This window comes from Passer domesticus, chromosome 14 (assembly GCF_036417665.1).
Source record: "Passer domesticus isolate bPasDom1 chromosome 14, bPasDom1.hap1, whole genome shotgun sequence".
Taxonomy (NCBI): Eukaryota; Metazoa; Chordata; class Aves; order Passeriformes; family Passeridae; genus Passer; species Passer domesticus.
Genome location: NC_087487.1, coordinates 7,950,429 through 7,969,835, shown reverse-complemented (window position 1 = coordinate 7,969,835; position 19,407 = coordinate 7,950,429). Strand labels below are relative to the sequence as shown.

General features: G+C 35.2%; 1 protein-coding gene across 11 annotated transcripts in view; it reads left to right on the top strand.

Annotated features, from left to right (window-relative positions):
- The window catches only part of UNC13C (unc-13 homolog C), a 172,594-nt gene that overhangs the window by 65,767 nt on the left and 87,420 nt on the right, over positions 1-19,407 (top strand). For all 11 annotated transcript variants that reach the window (XM_064389637.1, XM_064389638.1, XM_064389636.1 and 8 more), the window contains 4 exons: positions 3,576-3,648; positions 8,507-8,578; positions 13,500-13,719; positions 17,551-17,778. In XM_064389637.1, the coding sequence (XP_064245707.1) occupies positions 3,576-3,648; positions 8,507-8,578; positions 13,500-13,719; positions 17,551-17,778 (593 nt within the window). The remainder of the gene's footprint in view (positions 1-3,575; positions 3,649-8,506; positions 8,579-13,499; positions 13,720-17,550; positions 17,779-19,407) is intronic.

Genomic DNA, 19,407 nt, shown 5'->3' with positions numbered 1-19,407 from the left:
ATATTAGTTACCTAATTAAAGTGGTATCATCCTCTTGCTGGTGCACTCTGTAAGTGCATTTTTACTATAATTACAAAATTACAATTTATTACAAAGACAAGGGGATGAGATTAAATTAATCATCTTCAGCTTTTATGTCTGAAATGCTATGCAATTGACACTATGAAGTTTTTCTGGATTAGATTCCTATTTTGAGGGGAGGTGGGTGTCGCTAAAAAGTAGTTTTGACATTAATTTGCCTAATATTATGCACTTGCTTCTATGGAAGGTATACTTAGGATAACCTTTGTACTTATTGGTAAACTTTAAACAAATTTATAAGTGATCTACACCTCTTTAGTGGTGTAGGTAGTTTCCACATAGTTTGTCATGCCTCAAAGTGTATTCCTGCCCTTTGCAGCTCCTAGAACCTTCAGAGCTGCTGTAAGAGTGTGAGAACACGTGTGACATTGTGCAGGATTAGTCACCAAATGCTAAACAGAGAAGAAATAGTTTAACACCTGGTTATTGTGTAGTTTAGGACAGAATTTTGCAAGCAGACTGAATGCAGGTATTGATAGCCAAGTATTTGTGCCTGTAGGAAGCTGCACATGACCATACTGTTTTGCTGTATGTACTATTTTCCCTAACCAGTTGCTTAATTACAGTTTATTAAGAGATGTAGACCTTTAAAAGGTAATGTGGAGTTCCTAATTTTTGTGGGTTTCACACAAAAAGAAATCTCATAGGTGGAAGGAGAATTTTTGCCACTGTCAAGGACTATACAGACTGAAGCTGCTCTTTTCCATTCCCAGGTGAATAAATTCAAATACTGAATCCTCTGAGAATAAGCTGTATCAATCCTTTGTGCAGACATCCTGTAACCACTGTATAGGACTACCTCAAATGGCTGACAGTAGCTCAATAATAGCTCATGTTTTTAGATGAAACCTTACTTCTTTTGATGACAAAGTTTAGATGTGTCCTTGCCTTGCTTTGCTGTCCACAGTAGCTTTATTCAAACCTCCATTTCACTAGGCCTCCTTAAAACCAGTTATGCAATTTTCATGTAATTTTTCATTCAGGCAGAGAATGCTATCATTTCAAAGACATTTGTGGCTCTGTTTTAATCACACTTCCCACTCTACTCCTTCATGCAAAAACTAATGCTAATTTCTAGGATTCCTCCCTCTTTTTACAGCCAGCACAAATGACTGCAGTTAGCTCTGACTCCTTCTCCCTCTTACTCTCTCTAAAGGTGTTGCCATTTGAAGCGAGGGAGGAGATTGCTTCCCTCACAACCATTGTTTCCATGCTTTATCTATGCAAAAATACCCCAGCTGACTTTCTTCTGTCTAGCTCTTTCCTCTCGGTCATAGCACAATGCTGTGACCCCACCTCATGCACCAACACCCCCAAGTCCATGGCAGGGACTGCAACTCTCCATTCTCTGCAGTGATCTTCTCTTGTTTGCATGAAAGACAGCATTTCTGGGGCTTCTCATGCAACTCCTCTGCTAAAAGGCAGAAGCACCACCTTTCCTGGTTGTTCCATACCAATATCACATAATAACATCTTCATTTTATTTTTCTTCACTTTCTTGAAGATGAGACACTTTAGAGCTCCTTATTTCCATATTTTTAAGATGCGAAAGTAGGTCAGCTGGAGTTCTCATCATCTATGTGGATCCTGGGTAGTACTGTTTTACTTTTTTCAGAGACTTGCTCTTGTATTAATTTACTGCTTCCTAATGAGCAGTCAGAGACTGATAACTTTACCACATGGCCTAATCCATTCTGAAATTCGCTAACGATACACAGATGGTGCTGCATGCAGATGATTACTCCTTTCCTTCGGTGGTATCGTCTCTATGGTAAATCAAATTTATTTTTCTTGAATTCTCTGAAAAATTTTTTTCAAATAGATTACTGTTAGGCAGAATATTTCCAGAAGCACCAAAAAATAATCAATATGACAGGTTTTTTTCCCTGCCTTTAATGATAACTTTTATCAAATTATTATGATATTCCACTTCATCATCTTCTATGTCAAGTTATTGTTGGGTTATAATTGGAAGTAAGGAGGGGAGTAGAGAATTCAATGTATAACCTACATTAACATGAAAATTTGTCCCTTGCTATGTTATTTCTTAATGATGACTAAAAGGAGTTTAGTAAGAACCTCTATTTTAGTAATATTTTTATGGTATAGAGCAGAATAATAAATGGAAATCCTTTGACAGATATTGCCTCTGTCTGAGCGTAAGAATGCCTTATACATGATAAGTTTTATTTACTGCTGATGGAACTGCTCCTGAGTAGCAAAAAGCCCTGATTTTATTTCTTGGTCTCTGTACATTTACTTTTCACAACCTCAGAAATGTTATTTTATTTCTATCACGCTTTTCCTAGGTTTGTAAGTATGTCTGGAAGGTGCAATTTGGGTCTACTTTGATCTTTATGTTATTGAAAAAAAATTCTAGTATCACAACCTGACACAGGAAAATGGTTGTGGAAAATATAAAAGAGTTGCATAAACAGAAAATCAATTATTTTCCTTTTCTTAGAAAATAGTGTGAGTGCATCACAAAGAACTGAAAAATTCTTCACTAATTTTAGTTATATCTCTTTTCACATCATAATTGTAAGAGGTGTAAATAAACTTAGGGCTTTCAGATGATAAAGTCTTTGTAGTGGATGCAGTTTTTATATACACAGAGATAGAAATATAAGAACTGAAAAGGGTATTTGAGGCAGTGCCAAATAAAGGACCATGCAGAGAAAAATATTGGGTCTTGAAAAATTTCATATCCCAGCTTATCTGAGAATTTCCAAGTATCTCTGAATTAGAACTAACAAGGTATATAGAGATCTTTCCAAAACCCTCTGTGGAAAAAGTTCAGGAAGATACCTGTGTTAATTGTTTGGAAGAGTCAGAGAGAGTGAAGCCAATTTGTTATCCAGATCAATATGTATTCTTTTAAATTCTGTTGGTGTGTCAGCCTTTTATTCTTTGAGGTGACTCCAAGTTTCTCTTTGCTGTTGTTTCCAAATTATATGTGAGATCTAACGGGGGTTTAATTGTGTGCTCAATGAAAAAGCTCAAACCAGGCAAGAGAAAATAATGATGGTCACCATGGAATTATTTTTAAATGTGACAAGTTCTGTTTTCCACAGTCGCATAGAGTTTTTTGAGATGTGATTATGTGTTTAGCTAGATATTTTAAGCTTTGTATCAAATTTGATACAACAATATTCATTGATATCAATGATGTTCAATATGTAATGTTGGGCTGCTTCTCAACTACCAGATATACAAGAACTTACGAAGGAAACCTTTTCTTGTAATTTCTAAATCAATGGTAAGAAGTTTTAGGAGGTATTAAGCAACCTTTTAGCAACTCCGCTTTGGTTGAATGCCAGAAGAAAAAGCACCAAGAACACTCGCATTGGTTTTTCAGTTGGGGCACATGCCTTTGGCTGATAACTGCTAATTTTGATTTTTAACTGTAAATAGAGGTACTGTAGGCAGTTCTTAAGGATGTAGTCTTGTAAGCTCCATGTTTTTATTTTCTTCTTTGCCTTTTTATCTTACAGTCGTGGACTGTACGGAATTGACAGCATGCCAGACCTGCGAAGAAAGAAATCTTTTCCCATTGTTCGAGATGTGGTGAGTAATTTCTGAAACTGTTGATTCATTTGCCAGTTGTGTAGGTCTTTCTTGTAATTACTATTGTGCATCTGAATGACAGTTTGTAACAATTGTTTTATAGAAAAAAAGAGTCTTGAGAGAATGGATTGAGGGCAGTAAAAGTCAATGAGGCAGTTATTATAACATACTAGATAATTCTGAATATCTCATTGGATATTTAGGTATTACTGGTGTAATCAAGTAATGTGCATTTGATGCAATAAAAAGCTACTCATTTTCACAAAGATGCTATGGAGTGTTTGGGATACTGTTCCGCTTGATATATTTTGATGCTCAGAGAGAAAGTTCCTTTTGAAAAGTTCCTTTTGAAAAGTTCCTTTTCACTATTAATATTTTAAAGATTTATGCATACGTTAGGTACAAGGTGAGGTAATCAGGGTTTTTAATAGTCATTGTAAAGAAGAATAATTTAAGAAAAGAAATTTCAGTGGAAAAGAATGGCAGTTCCTTTGAGATTTATTCTGACTTCCAGTCTAAACAAGATTAAGAGCCTCTCTGCCCCAAAGGATTTCAAGTGCTATTCACATTTCTCTTTTTCTTTTCCTGTAGTATAGAATTCATAATTCAATAAAATACATCTTTAGTCTCTGATGATGGTGAGCCCCCAAACCAATTTCTCACTATAAAGAAGTGATTGGCTGTTAGGCTAAGTAAATGACTACTATCTTTGTTGTTAAAAGATCAGCCTTTGTCTATTATTGCTCAATGTTTTCTCAGTTTCTGTGTTCAGTTACTCTGTGGTGATCCACCACAGTGTCTGAGCAGTCTAAAAGAGAAAGCACAGACACCATTTTAGAGTAGAATTCCTTTTGAAATTGATGAAAAGTTACACTGCACAACATAGTAGAGCCTGCAATCATTTAAACCATCTTTTTGATAGCAGCCACTCTGCTGTTAGTTCCATTAAACAAGTATAGTCTATTGTCCTGCTATGATTCTTTAATGCATGTTAAATGGCAATCTGCTTTGTTCTTAATTGTTGGAAGTGCTAACAGAAAGGTATAGTTCAGAATATATTAAGACATCAGAATGAATGTAAATGATCCTTTCTTATGCTTACATAAGACCGTTTCAGAAAAACAGAAACAGTATTGTTAGAAATGAGTGCTAAACTCTTTTGATGCTGACTAAAATAAATATAATTTATTTTCTTTGTTGTGCAATGAATCTGACAAATTAATGCTCTGTATAATTTCTTTCCTATCTTGTCTGGATTTTTAAGGCTATGGTAAGTACTGTTATATTTATAATTGTTCTGAAATTATCATAGTAACTGTTACGGGTTCCATTAATGTTCTGTTTTATTATGACCTTCTATTGGAAAGTTAAAAAAATATTTTACAACCAAGAATTTAATCATAAGGAAAGTGATGTCTTATGTGAATGTGTTCTCCTCTGTGTCACGTATACCAAAATTGCTAAAAGTTTATGTTAAAAAGTTGTCTGTATATTCCAAATATCTTTTCTGATGATACAAGCTCAAAGTTTAGGTCTCAAGCATGAAGTTTCCCCTGTGGTACTGGAAAGTCTTGGACACCTACAGAAAGAGAAATTCAAAATGTTCTCTACTTTTAAATTCTCTTGTATCAATCAGTTTTATTTTTCCTTATTTTCATAGTCCCTCTGCTCTTCCAGTTTCACTCCTTTATTTTCATGCTTTCAGCATTTTATCTCAATACAATGTTTATCAAAATTCAAAATTCCGTATGTTTTCTTAAGATCTCTAACTCCCATTTGTTTTCATGAATTCACATTTTGAAAAATCCAATATTCAGCACAGAAGCATAGAATATGTTGAAGAGAAAGAGACTCACAGGGATCATCAGGTCCAGCTCTCAGCCCTGCATAGGACCATTCCTAAGAGTTACACCCTGTGCCTGGGAATCCAAATGCTTCTGGAACTCTGTCAGGCTGATACTGTGACCACTGTCCTGGGCAGCTCTTCTGGTACCCAGCCACTCTCTGGAGAAAGAACCTGTCCTCCATACTTAAGTGACAGTGCTATATGTTCAGTGCTTCATACTGTTGAATCATCACCAAATTCAGTGTTTTAGAGCAGAAGCATTCTATGGGCTTTCTTTTGTAGATGTGGTTTGTTCTGACGGTGATACATAAGTGGAAATAATCCTTGTGGATTTTTTTTTAATAAAATCCCTGTAAATTTAATCCATATGACTTTTAAATTTACTGGTTTATCACAAATCCCTCTAGATAACACTTTCTTCCAACATGACAAACACTTTATTGAGAACAGCCTAATTATCCCTTTCCTATTAGGCTTTGTTATTTTATATAGGGCGCTGTACTATAATTTTAGACACATTTCTGATTAAGAAGAAATAAAATAGTAAAGCTGCATGATTCCAAGGGCACCCCTTGGGAGAGCTGGGCTTGAAGGACACATGACAGGGTCAAAATTGCTTTCCCATTTTTTTTCTCACAGGAAATAGTGTCTGTTTATTGACTTACAGGGATAGCATGAAGCTGCAGTTCTGCTGGCTCATGTTCTTTGGTGTTGCTGGAGGACAGAGCACAGCAGCAGTCATTGCCCTATATTTGAGGTTAATGTTCTTATGCCCTTTGTGCTCCTGTCCTGACAAGTTGTTCACATTGCTCTATTGCTTGGAATAGGATTGTGCAACTGAGACCTAGAAGGGTCAAATCCCTTCCTAAGTGTAAGGGACATGAAAATTATAAAACAGGCATAGTGCAGGCATGTAAACCTACAGAGGTACTCAGCAAGACTTTAAGCAAAACACCTGTGCTTCAAGAGGGATCAAAAAATCGATGCTTTTAAAGTGCATTATTTTAAAACCCAGAACCTTACTGATTATGAAAATAGTTTCTTTTTCTCTTAATGTTTCAAAAGCATTTTTACTTGCCATTTTTAACTTTGATATGTGGGTCTTGTAGCATTGAGTTTTGACACAAAAAGAAAAAACCTGAACACTGTTTAATCTTTCCTGTGGCTGTCAATCTCACTGGCACACACCCATGGAATTTCCCACATTCACAGAAATAGAATTAAAGGATGGTCACAGAGAAGTAAACAGAATTATTTACTTACTATTAAGAGAATGGAGAATCTGATAGCAAATTAATGGCATTGAGTTGGTAAATTCCTGAGTTTAAAAGAGAAAAAAAAGGGAAGGTTCTTTGTAACAGGAGACGAATTGAATACTACTAAGCTAAGGATGATTTCTTACCCTGTAATTGGTTTCGCAAGATTAATAATTCTGTGTCAGTCTGCAAGTTTAATTATTATCAAGGGAAACTTATTGAAAATTGAATTAGGGAGAGTGAACATTTAAAATTAAAATTGAACAATCTTATAAATAAATAAATAGAAATCCATTTTAAATATACCAGTGTTTAAAATTATATAATTGGAAAAATTGGAATTGTCTCTTCATCCAGAGACTAATGATGCAGTTCCTCTGCTGATGTAAGCCTAAATTGCTTTGGCCCAGTATGCATTTCACAAAAATAAGAATGTCACATACAAAGTGTCATTTAAACTTTTGCTGTAGTAGTTCTGTGATTATGGACTAGAGAGATCCACTTCACAGTTAGGTGAAAATCTGTATCCTCACAACAAAGGCAACAACAGACTTATGGTTAGTGGGTGGTATAATTGATCCACACACTGCTAAACTGTGAGGGCAGCAAAGCATGACAAAGCAGATAGTGGATGACAAAAGAGCAGAGATAAGGCACAAGTGTACAAACACATTTGGAATGATTTAAAATAAGAGAAAGGAGGAATGAAAACAGCACTCCAGGTGCAGTACAGTAATATACAGTGTTATGGTTGATATTGTGCACAGTGGAATAAATCTTATCTGTTTCTGTCAGGCCAAAAGGATTATTGATAGCAGAAGTGATATTCAGATTTGAAATATGATTTGTAAAACACACAGAATTCAGGCCCCCAGGGTCCTTTCTGATCATTATACTAGCTAGTTAATTCTCAAGGACCCATTTAGATTTCTGGGGTGTTTCAATGAGATATAAAACTTCCTTGTTTATTGTATATTAAAATTACTTTCTTTTCAGTCCCTTTGCATGTACCATACTAGCACAAAAGAGTTCATCTCTACAAACCAGTGCATTGTTTTCAAAACCAGAAGTTGTCCATATACAAATAACATCATGTGGCCAAATGAGGACAGATTGACACAGAGTTCTGGTCTCTTTTCCTGTCTCAAATAACCAGAGTATTTCTCCATATAGCTGTCTGTAGTACTGAATTAATATTGTCTTTAAGGAAAATAATACTTCAAGATTTCTTGAGGTCTTTTTATTTAAGTAGCATTTTATATACATACATTTATATACATTTATATACATGTCCTTTAAAATGCTCAGTGAGTTACAAAAAATTATCTAGACTGACAACTTGAACCATAAGACTACTGCAAAATGATCTCCCATGTTGCTGCAGGCACAGTCAGCTTCCAAATTAGGGCAGGATGCCTATCCTTGTACCACATTAATTTGGTTGGAAAAGCAGAAAAACAGTGACAGCCTGTGGTTTGAAAAAACTGAGTCACAAACCTCTGAATTACAGGTTTTATATTAGAAATGGCAGTTCAGCTGGGCACTGCTGAAAGAAACAGTAATGATGATAGGAAGTATATTTCCATTATGTACTAAAACCCTAAAAATCGTGAGCTGCAAACATTAATTAAAAGGTTTTGTATCTTCAATATTTTGTTTACATGCAGTGGTATAACCAAGTAGTATTTGCCTTCCCCTAGATTCAAGAGCTGTTGTTACTTGTATAATTGGTAACTTTTGCATTTGCCTTAAACAGACCCTTGCAGCTCGAAAATCTGGTATTTCCATGGCCATGCTCATCCGGACCTCCATAAACACTGAAGAAATGGTAAGTGTTTCCAATGGCAGGTTTCAATGTTTAGGCAACAGAGAGATTTTTGTTTAAAAATCTCTAAAAATTATTTCAGCCTTACACACTCCCAACTGGATGAAATTGAATGTATTCCATTTATTGTGTAGGAACTTTCAGGGAACTTGAGCAGAATTTTCTGCCTGAGCCACAGTAGCAAGACCAGGTTTGCTGACTCACATCCATAGCAGAGGGGACTAACCAAGAAACCTTTGATTTACAAAACAGTTACTTAAGGAAGCCTTTTGTTTAAAATTGTCCAACTGTACCATGTTTGCCTGCAGTTTTTCATCATCTTTCTATCTTCATCATACTGTGAGTGCAAGTATAATGACAGGGCTCTGCAAGATGGGCTTTATGATAATTTTTCCCAGTCTTTGGGATGTTATTTGATTTTTTTTTTTTTTTAATGTAACTCACGCTAATAACATATGTGATTCTAGAAGAAATATTTAGTTCATACAAGAAATAACCACAAGAGTCTTTTGGAAAAAACATACTGTCATAGCTAGTAAAATGCATGAACTGTGGTTTTCCATTACTGATTTGACTTAAATTTGGCAAAAGACTTTTTTTTAACAAAAGCAAAACAGGTGCCATTTTCTTCAGGAATACTTGAAGTGTGATGCAAGAGATATATATATATATATATATATATATATATAAACTAAGAAAAAGCAATAATCTGAAGGAATACAGGCCCATTTTGTGCTCCTCAAATTGCTAGTGCATACATAGCCTTCTAAAATACATCCTATTCTGAAGAAAAATCAAGAGTTGAATTTTTCTTACATTGTTGCTAAGGTCCATAGCAGAAGAATGGGAGAACAGAAGATACTTACAGGTGTTCTGGGAACTGGAACATGTAGCACAAATATTGACATCCATCATTCTTACCTGGTTGATTGTGAACTTTCTGTGCTTATATGGTAATGATGAAATTATGATTTGGTGGTGCACAGGGACAGATTGCTGAGGTGGAAAACAGATGGTGTTTGAAATGTTCATCAAGTAGGGGCAGTAGTTATTTTATTCTACTATCTCAAAATAGCAGCAAAGGTTGATCGAATTGAGAATTATGGGATCTTAAGGAGTTTGAGGCTGAGGGAAAATTATAGAGGAAAAACTTATGGCATCCAAGTGCTACAAAATACTGTTTTTGACTTTGTTGTAGTTTGTACCAAAATACCTGAGTTCATTAAAAGACCCTAAAATACTCCATGTACTTTACTAAACAATGTTTACCAAGCAAACAACATTGTAGATAAATATATTACCACCTTTTATGACAAAAAATGCAGATTCATCTATTTATTTACATGCTTCCTCTTGTGTAAAAACTACCAGGCTCTGACTTCGAAGGGCTAAAGTTGCAAGTTTTGGAGTTAATATTAATTGCCAATAAATGCAGGACAAGAAAGAATAACTTGGACTGCACTTATGGATTTTTACACAAATGGTCCTGTTCAGGATGGGGTAAAAAAAGGCAGCAAATCCCAGTGAACAGCTCAGTGCAAGCACGTCTCCAATGCTTGCCATCAATCAGAGAAACTACTGAATGCTGATTCAGGAGAAACGGAAAAGGAAAATTCATTTTAATGTATTTTTGTACACCTATATTCTTTGACCTCCATTTGAACCATGCCATTTGAAAAACTGTGTACCAGAAATGGTTCTTTCTTAAGTAATCTTGAAATAAAAATGTAAGTCCAAAGGCAGACAGCAAATGTAATTTAGACACGTGAAAGTTCATTTGATGAGAAAATGTAAAAAGCTAATTCAGAGTAGAAGTGAATAGGAGAAGCCAGTCCTATGCCTCACTACACATTCCAAGGGGCAGGAAGTGCTCTTTCATTAACAAATCTAAGGGTACAGCCAGTAAAGCTTCTTGCAAGATATTTAAAACAAGGGAAAGGCACTACTTTTCTACTTCTCTAAGTAGCCAGCCAAACTTAATAACCTAGGGCATCATTACACTGGGTAGAGCAAGATTTAAAAACAAAAAGGACAGACATTTTCAGGCATAACAGAACTCTCCAGATACTCTCCACAAAATGAAAATGTGAAATGCAGATGAAGAAATGGAGTCACCAATGAAATTTAAGGAAAAAACTTCCCCTTTGGGCAAGTTATTCCTCTGATTAAGGCTTTTCTGGTTTTTACCCTCCCCCAAGTTTTTTTCTGGAGGGAATATTAGTGACTCTGGTGGGTGTGGGTTATTTGGCTGATTAAATTCAGTATGAAAATTCTTTGAACTAATGCCTTTATTAAATCTCAAGTGCCACCTACTCAAAAAATTACACCCTCAGGTTAAGGCTTTGAGCTTTGCCACCTGTCACTGCTATCCTTTTGGTACAACACACTCATGACACACTGAGTTTGTGTGTTCTCAAGCACAGATCCAAAGACTTTTTAAACAGTGTAATACTTAGACATATGCTTTCAGTTGAGCACACATTTAATTGAACAAAGACAGAGCTACACATTTTTTAAAATTATACATCAATGACATTGTCAAGTATTTCAGGTAGCACATGATAGAGGTAAATTTCCCTTTAGAGGAGAAGCAGATAACTAAATAATTCTCCTATATATTAGTAGTGCTAAATGTTGCCAAACCAGTTATTAGTTATATAGTTATATTGGAAGTTATTAGTGCCATGTTGTTATGCTCTGTAATTCACATAGCAAAAACATTTAAACAGAGAAGAGTAATAGGAATGAAAGTCTCTAGACAGTAAGAGAAATAAAATTCTTTTTTGCAATTTGCTTTATTAACAGCAGGGGAAAGAACACATTCAGCAGCAAAACCAATCTACAAATAGTGTCTTTCAGCTGAAAACTTCATTTACCCTCAAATGTTTATTTTAAGGCCTGTTGAGGGTAATTTTCATTACTTACTGACATGTCTGAAAAATTGAAAAGTTACTGGCAAAATTCTGAAAGTATTTATAATGTGAAAAATATTGAAGCTGAACAGGAAGAAAGGGCAGGATTTGTACCAAGGCTACATGAGCTCAGGAGTGGGAGAGTGTAATCAGTGGTTTCTGAGAAACACGATTCCTCAGCAAGCTGTGTAAATTCACTGTAGGTTGTTTTAAAGTTTCCTTTCTGCTCTCTGTAACATGGAAGGCAAAAGTGAAGTAATATACAAAAAATGAGTTCTGCAGAATTAGGTGGCCATGACTATCACAGTTCTTAGGTTCTGCCAAATCAAACTGGTGCACACCTTTGCTTGCTTTCAGGGAAGTTGTTAGGATAGGCTGAGAAGCACTCTGGAGAGCAATTTAGGGTTTTGTTTTAGTCTTTTCTGCTGTATCAGATTTTTTTTAGTTCAGTTCTTCAGTGTTCTCAGTTGTGCTCAGATCAGATGTCCATGAAAAGTCTCACCATATATCTTTGGAGAGGCTCCACAGGGTGGATATTGTTTCCAGCAGTATTTACTAACTTCAGTAAGTGCTGTTGCAGCCTAAGCTACCCAATATTTTGTTTTATTATTTTTAATGCTTGATCCTATGAATCAATGGCTACTCTATGGCTGCATGGTACTGGTTTTCCTGTGGTAGCAAAAGTCCTTTGGTTGATGACTTTGTGCAACATTATGCAGATATGCACACAAAAAGATTATTTGACTTTTATCAGACAATCTGCTATTAGCAGAATATCTCACGAGTTTGATTAGAGATGCAAGTACATAAAAGCAAGAATATGTCAGCATATTTTTAGACAGGTTAATGTCTTCCATTTGGCATGCAATTACCACAGCTGAAAATGAAAGATAAGGGAGTGTTAACAAATGTTTAAATTAATAAGTTTGCCTTACTTCCTGTATTGTCAGTTCTGTGGCAGTGATGTTAAAAAATATAGACAAACCACACAAATTCCAAAATCTTATTCCCTTGCCATAGCTTTATAGCCAGCATTAGAGCTGCCTTGCATAATATCCACACCAGAGGACGACAAGGTAGGACAGGCAGACTTTCAGAAATATGCCACTGTTATATGTTTTATAATATGGTTTCTTCTTTCTAAAATAAGAAATATTGTGATATCCTGGTGATAGGATTATTATTTTATTCTAAAAATAATAATATGGTGATATGTTTTATAATACAGTTTCTTCTTTCTAAAAGAAACAATTATTCCTTTATAAGGGAATGAATCTAGAACTTCTAATACATTCATGACATTCATGTGTGCATTTAGTGAACACCCACCCCTTAAAAAAGGCACGGGCAACCTAAGCTTGGTGCCAAGTGCTGCCTACAGCAACTGCCTAGACCTAGAAGATCAGGATGCCTGAAAAAAAGCTGAAATAAACAAACCAGGTCTTGTGTGCTAAACTACAGGGGCTGCTTTGTTTTCATCTTATTAAGCACTAAAGAGCTGAGACTGAAATTGTCACAGCACTAATCAGTAAATAGCCAATTACTGTTCTTGTAGTACAGCTAGTCATGGGTTTTAAGCCAAAACAGTCAAAGAATTGGGTGTGGATTTTTGAGTGTATGGATCATTCTTGTCTATAGTAAAAAGCAACTTGATGCTTAAACATGAAGTAGTAAGTATGCTATTATAGGAATACAGATAAAATGGAACCCTGCAATTGGCTTGCTTTTATTTGGGGAGATTATCTAGACAATTGGTATTAGAGGATAGTGTTGTATATAATCAAAAGGCATTTTGTACAGTATGTCTAAGTCCCTGTAGGAAGAAGTATTTAAATATTTAGAATTCATGTTATTAATTCTGAATAAACTTAATATGCCCCAATGAATGTAATGCTATTGGGTTTTTTTAATTTCTTCCTCAAAATATAAAAAGTGTAAATGGTATATAGTTTAGAAACAGTTCACTTCTGTTACACAATACACCTGAAATATTTTTTTTTCTTACCCAACAGAAAATACATGTCTTCAAGAAGACCCTGCAGGCTTTGATCTATCCAATATCATCAACTACACCTCATAACTTTGAAATCTGGACAGCTACAACTCCCACATACTGTTATGAATGTGAAGGCCTGCTTTGGGGCATAGCCAGACAAGGCATGAGGTGCAGTGAATGTGGTGTCAAATGCCATGAGAAGTGCCAAGACCTCCTAAATGCTGACTGTTTGCAGAGTGAGTATTTCATGATAACTGAAGTCTTGTATTAATTCACACCTTTTGATTTTGTGTGTATGCTCAGTAATATCTTGAAATGAGGCACCAGATCACTCAAAATCAGTGAAGGTCTGTTGATGCTCCTCAGTTGAGAAGCTAGCCAGAAGCTTTATGGAAACCTACTGTTAGTTTTGCTTTTGTCCTTGAAATCTGTCAAATGTTGCTGGGCTTTTACAAAATAATGCTTACTAACATCAGTGAATTATTTACTTTCCACTGCCTATGGCAATACCTGGAGCAACTTACTACTTGACGTAAACTCTTTTTTTTACTTAACTCAAAACACAAAAAAAGGTCAAAGGAAATATTAAAAAAATATTCTTGCTACTTACTGTAGTCATATTGATGTGCTATATATTAGTCACAAATATGAAACAGTAAGTAGGACCTTGTTCATTCAAAATACTAAACCCTGTATGTGTAAGGGGGGAAAATTAATTAAGGCAAAATAACCTTTGCCTTGCTTTTATCTTTAGCTTTTTTCTAGCCACCATGAATTCTTCCGTGAAAATATATCAGGTGTATTGAAACAATTCTTAAATTACAACACAATTATTATACAAGATTCTAAGCAATAGAAAATCATGACCTGCAAGTTTTCTGATTTTGGAATGGAATGGGCTTCCATACTCTGGAGTTATTCAACACTGTTCACTGTTGATATGTTCCAGAGCCTCTACATGTAGGAGAACTACTCCGATATTTCACTCAGTTCTTCCTTCTTTTCCCTGTGTTCTCTGTGTGAGGAACTGTCATGAGGGATGGATGCTCAAGGTTTGTACTGCTCAGGAATCAATTAAAATTTCCCAGAGCAACTGACCCCATGGAGAAAAAATCAGTGATGAATGTCTAAATCAAACTTCCTAACTGTGCTTAATTGTGATTCTGCTCTGAGTTGAAACTGGGCTGGTGTTCCCTGGCCCATATCAGCAGCCCAAACAACTGACTTTTAAAAGAACAAAACCTCTAGAAGGCAAAGTGCAGATAAAATATTTAATGTGCCTAAGGAACCCCACTCTTCTCATTAGTATGCAAATGTTTCTGAGCATCTTGTCATATTTTTTGCAACAGATTAGTTGTTCAGTGTTCATACTACTTTGAAAATTTCATGTTCCTTATTTTCCACTGAGAAAATGAATTGACCAATTGGTTAAATCTCTATTTCTGAGAAAGCTGATGCTAACAGTGTTATAAAGTGAAATGTAGTTATTTTTATCATAATCATTCTTTTGCCCACCTCATAATTAGTAGGATGTATTCACCTTCAAACTTCTGTGATTTATTTTTTTAATGTATAATGATTGCTAATGTAGGCTGTAGAAATGAAGTCACATCTCAAGATCTTTAGGGTCAATATATAAACTTGTTCTAAATTAGATTTAGAAAAAAAACAGTAGCATTTTCATTAACTCTCTCATCTTCAATAAGATACCCTTTCTAGTACTAGGTGCAATATTAAATTAGAATTGATTTCAATCATGTTGAGTTTGTATCAGTCCCTAGGGTGAAAGGAGCTTGTTAACTTCCTGTGCAATGTACGTTACACTATTGTCTTAATTAGTTTGATCAATACTCCATGAAAAGAGTTGTTGATAGACAGCAGTAGAGGTTGTTAGCAATAGGGGACATAAAGCTAGATGCAATAAATGAGTATAAAGAGAAAGGTATTTACGTAAAGGAAGTTGTATTGTAACACATATTTCAGCTTTATCTGTGCTGTCTCAAAAATCAACAACGTTTCTAACAGGAATATGTTATTGCCATTCAGATTGTGCCCAGGGTTAATCATTCAGTTATGTTGTTGCATTTCTACTTTTTAAGGAAGAGCAGAATTTTTTTTTTAAAAATGAAAAAAAAGTTCCCTTCTGCATCTTCTAAGAATGACCTGTCATGTTTTCAGACAGCTTAGCAATCATCTCTTTTATAATAAGATCACTAGAGAATTTTTTAACTGGTATTTTGTTTTATGGTAGTACATAATTCTATTTCTACTAATTCCTAATTTTTCAGTCTGGTTAATCTTTAATCACTAGAATTTTGTTATTTCATATTCAGAAACATAAGGCACTCTGACCAAGAGATTTTCAAGATTTCTCAAGATTTAGTAGCCATGGAAAACTTGAAGAAGCCATATAATTCAGCCTATTGGCAGTCTGGTATCACTAGTATCTGGTATTTCAACCCAGATTTTTCCAGTATTATAACATTATGACTTCCCATTCTACATCTCTCTGTGGATGTAGATATCAGTTGCCCTCCAGTGGGCTAAGAAACCTTATGATACATTGAAAACTGAAGAAAACAAAGCATGTAATATTTGGTTTGTAAGACTTCACTGAAATCTTATGCTGAAAAATTCCTAAGATTTAAAGATTTTTTAGCATAAGCTGAAAAATTACTCTTTCCAGCTCTAGTTTCTTTAGCCATTTCAAGCTGAGTGCCAAACAAAAACTCTTTCAAATGAACATATTGGTGTTTGATGGTATTGTAAAGAAGGAACTCTATGCTTCCTCCTTGTTGAAATATCTGATTATAATTGCATAACAAATTGCTCAAAATTATTTTGTTTTAATTTTCCTAACCCCCTAAAGGGAACAATAATGCTTGAATCCTCCCTGGATTTGAGGATGGCTAGTTGGATGATGTTTTCATGACTTCTTGGAAGAGGGAAGTTCTTACTGCTGCTAATGATAATGATGATTGTGTCATTCAGTGCCACAAGCCTGTGCATAGTGTTTAACAACATGAGCCAAAATTTAGCAATGCCTATAGCAAGTGGCAGCATGTCATTGATTTTTTTTTTTTTAGTATTTTTCTATCTTGGTTCATATGTTAATCTCATCAAGAGTTTAAATATTCTGTTTAGCACTGCAGGAATTTAAATTTTTGCTTTAAATTTTTAAATTCTGATCATAGAAGTCTGATGTTTCTTTTCTCATACTCAACTGCAAGATTGATTTTTGGGAATTTTTGAAGAGTATGTTTCACAGACATTGATCAGAAACCTTTTCCTCTGACAGAGAAAGGACATTTTATAAGGTGAAATTCACTTTGTTTTTGAAAGGGCCTCTGAGATCAGTTAGAATTGTTAGAGAGAGAAATCTCTCCAGAGCACTTCTGAAAAGAATTGTGAATAAAATCTGCAACAACTTGGTCTCCTTAATTTTTTTTTTTCCACTTTAAACCAATAAACCTTGTAGTGGTTTTGATGTCCCAAAAAAATTACCTGAGTATTTTCTGCCATGCCACCACAAGCTAACACAGTCTAGAAGTATTCTCACACAGATAATATCCCTTGATCTCTTCTACAATCCTCAAATAATTACTGAAGTTATCAGTAATGACCATTTTATTGGAGAGGGGAACCTCTCTGTTCCATACCTGTGATATATAATTTTCTTGGGTGGGCTCTCTTTTCCAAAAAGTCTGTGAGTTTAATACCACAGGTGTGGTGTCTAATGATCAAGTTTTGAGATCACAAATCTGTGCTATCTGCTCAGTACACATGTTGAGATGTTTCCACAGTCCTGACTGACACTGAATAGTATTGATTTAATAAATATTTTATGTATAACACATAATACTGATGGAAGCTGACTGTTAACCCCTCATGTTAAACTAAATCAACTAATAATTTTACATATCACAAAGAATATACATGAGGTATTATTCAGGTGAAACAAAGATCTCCTTCAGGTACTGCTGTACCAAGAGTTGACTAGAGACCTTAGAGGGGAAAAAAACAAAGTTAATTTTCAATAACAATGGTGACTTTTTCTCTCATTTCAGGAGCAGCTGAGAAAAGTTCCAAGCATGGTGCAGAAGACAAAACACAAAATATTATTAGTGCTATGAAGGAAAGAATGAAGATTAGAGAGAAAAATAGGCCAGAGGTGTTTGAAGTGATCCAGGAAATGTTTAATATTTCTAAAGAAGATTTTGTACAGTATACAAAAGCAGCAAAACAAAGTGTTTTGGATGGAACATCCAAATGGTCAGCAAAAATAACTATCACAGGTAATTTTCTTCTGTTCTAAGATCTCTTTCTTTCCTATTCTCCTGATTCAGGAGCAAGATTTTTTTTTTATGTAGAGCTGGACCGTGCGTTCAGTTGCATACTTGGTGCATGTACAAACAGTGCAATTTATAGGATGTCAACTGCAAGAGTTGAGTTTAAAGTTGCCAAAACCACTTTATATTCTACTGCTATAGGAAGGAAGACAAGTAAAAAGAATGTATCTCATATACCTGTTAGCAATATCTTCTGTGCTAATGATGAGATTTTTGCCACCAGCTGCAAGAGTTTAAGTTCACAAAAAAAAAAAAGGCTTTGAGTGATTAAAAAAACATTTGAGCTTGCAACTCCAGTTCCCATTGGTTTTGAAACTTATTATCCATTCACATTGCTTGACTAAGGGTGTGTTCCATTTTAGTGATGCTGATGTTGCATAATTCTGCTCACTCCAAACATATTCCAGATGGCTTCCAATTGCATTAGCCTGGTTGCTCATGAAGATTTCCAGGTCCTCTGACTTTGACATTTCAGCTTTTGAATTAAAACCTCAGCATAAATGGAGGCTATTCTGAAGGTTGAGAGGTGGTGCATGAAACTCAAAAGAATGATTGTGGAATTTTGGGACTGTCACCAAGCACTAGGGACATATTTAATTCATATGTTTATTTTTAGTTGTACCTCTAAAGGATACTGAAGGCTGTCTTGTGTTCAGGGCAGTATGTACATACAATTGAATCCTGGAGGACTTGCTGGGCTGTCCCTTCGTTCTACTGCATAAATAGGAGAGGGATGCTTCCTTGCCTTCTAAAAGTTTCCCTGTGAATTTAGAGTGAGTGGGGAAAACAAAATATGCTATTTTTTTCCTAAGAGTGTTTTCAGAAATTGGATATGTTAAAGAATAGCAGAATTTTATTTCTTTTACTGAAATCAGCACATATGACTGAACCCACACCAAGAGCTGATCTGCTGAGCAAGGTGCCATTTTTAGGTAATCATTTTCCTGAGCATGCCAAGGGAGCTTCATTATCCAAAATGATTGACATTAGAGAGCGTTAACTCAATGTTACCGATGAGATGATTTAAACAATATGTGCAAATAACAAAGCCAACTGCTGCTGAATGGTAAGAGCCAGAGCAAGCGTTTTAGCTGCAGTTCTCTGGCTTTGGTAGGCTGCTCTTTGACAGTTCTGCTTTCCCCTGAGATTTCCACTTTTATGAATTATGATGGAAAATCAAATTGTATGTATTTATATTTGCCACTAAATTCATATCTATTAACTATACACCCACACTGTCAGAAAGGATAGCAAATACATAAACAGTTGATGATAATTGATCTGAACTGTCACACTCTCTGTGATAGCATAGAAAGTGTTCTAAAAGTCATGTTTCATCGCTTAAGAGAACAAATGTTTAGTTTTCATGTTTAGTTCCATAAGCCACAGGACATGTCTTTTATATTATTAGAAGTTTTACTTTGGGAATGTTAGTTTGGATCTTTGGAGAAATTTTGGAAAATATTTATTTATTTGCTGGGGGCAGGGAACTTTAGGGAAGTATCAGACTCAAGACAAGTTATATATACATTATATTCCTTGCCATTTTGACCAAACCAACGTTTGAGAAAAGTA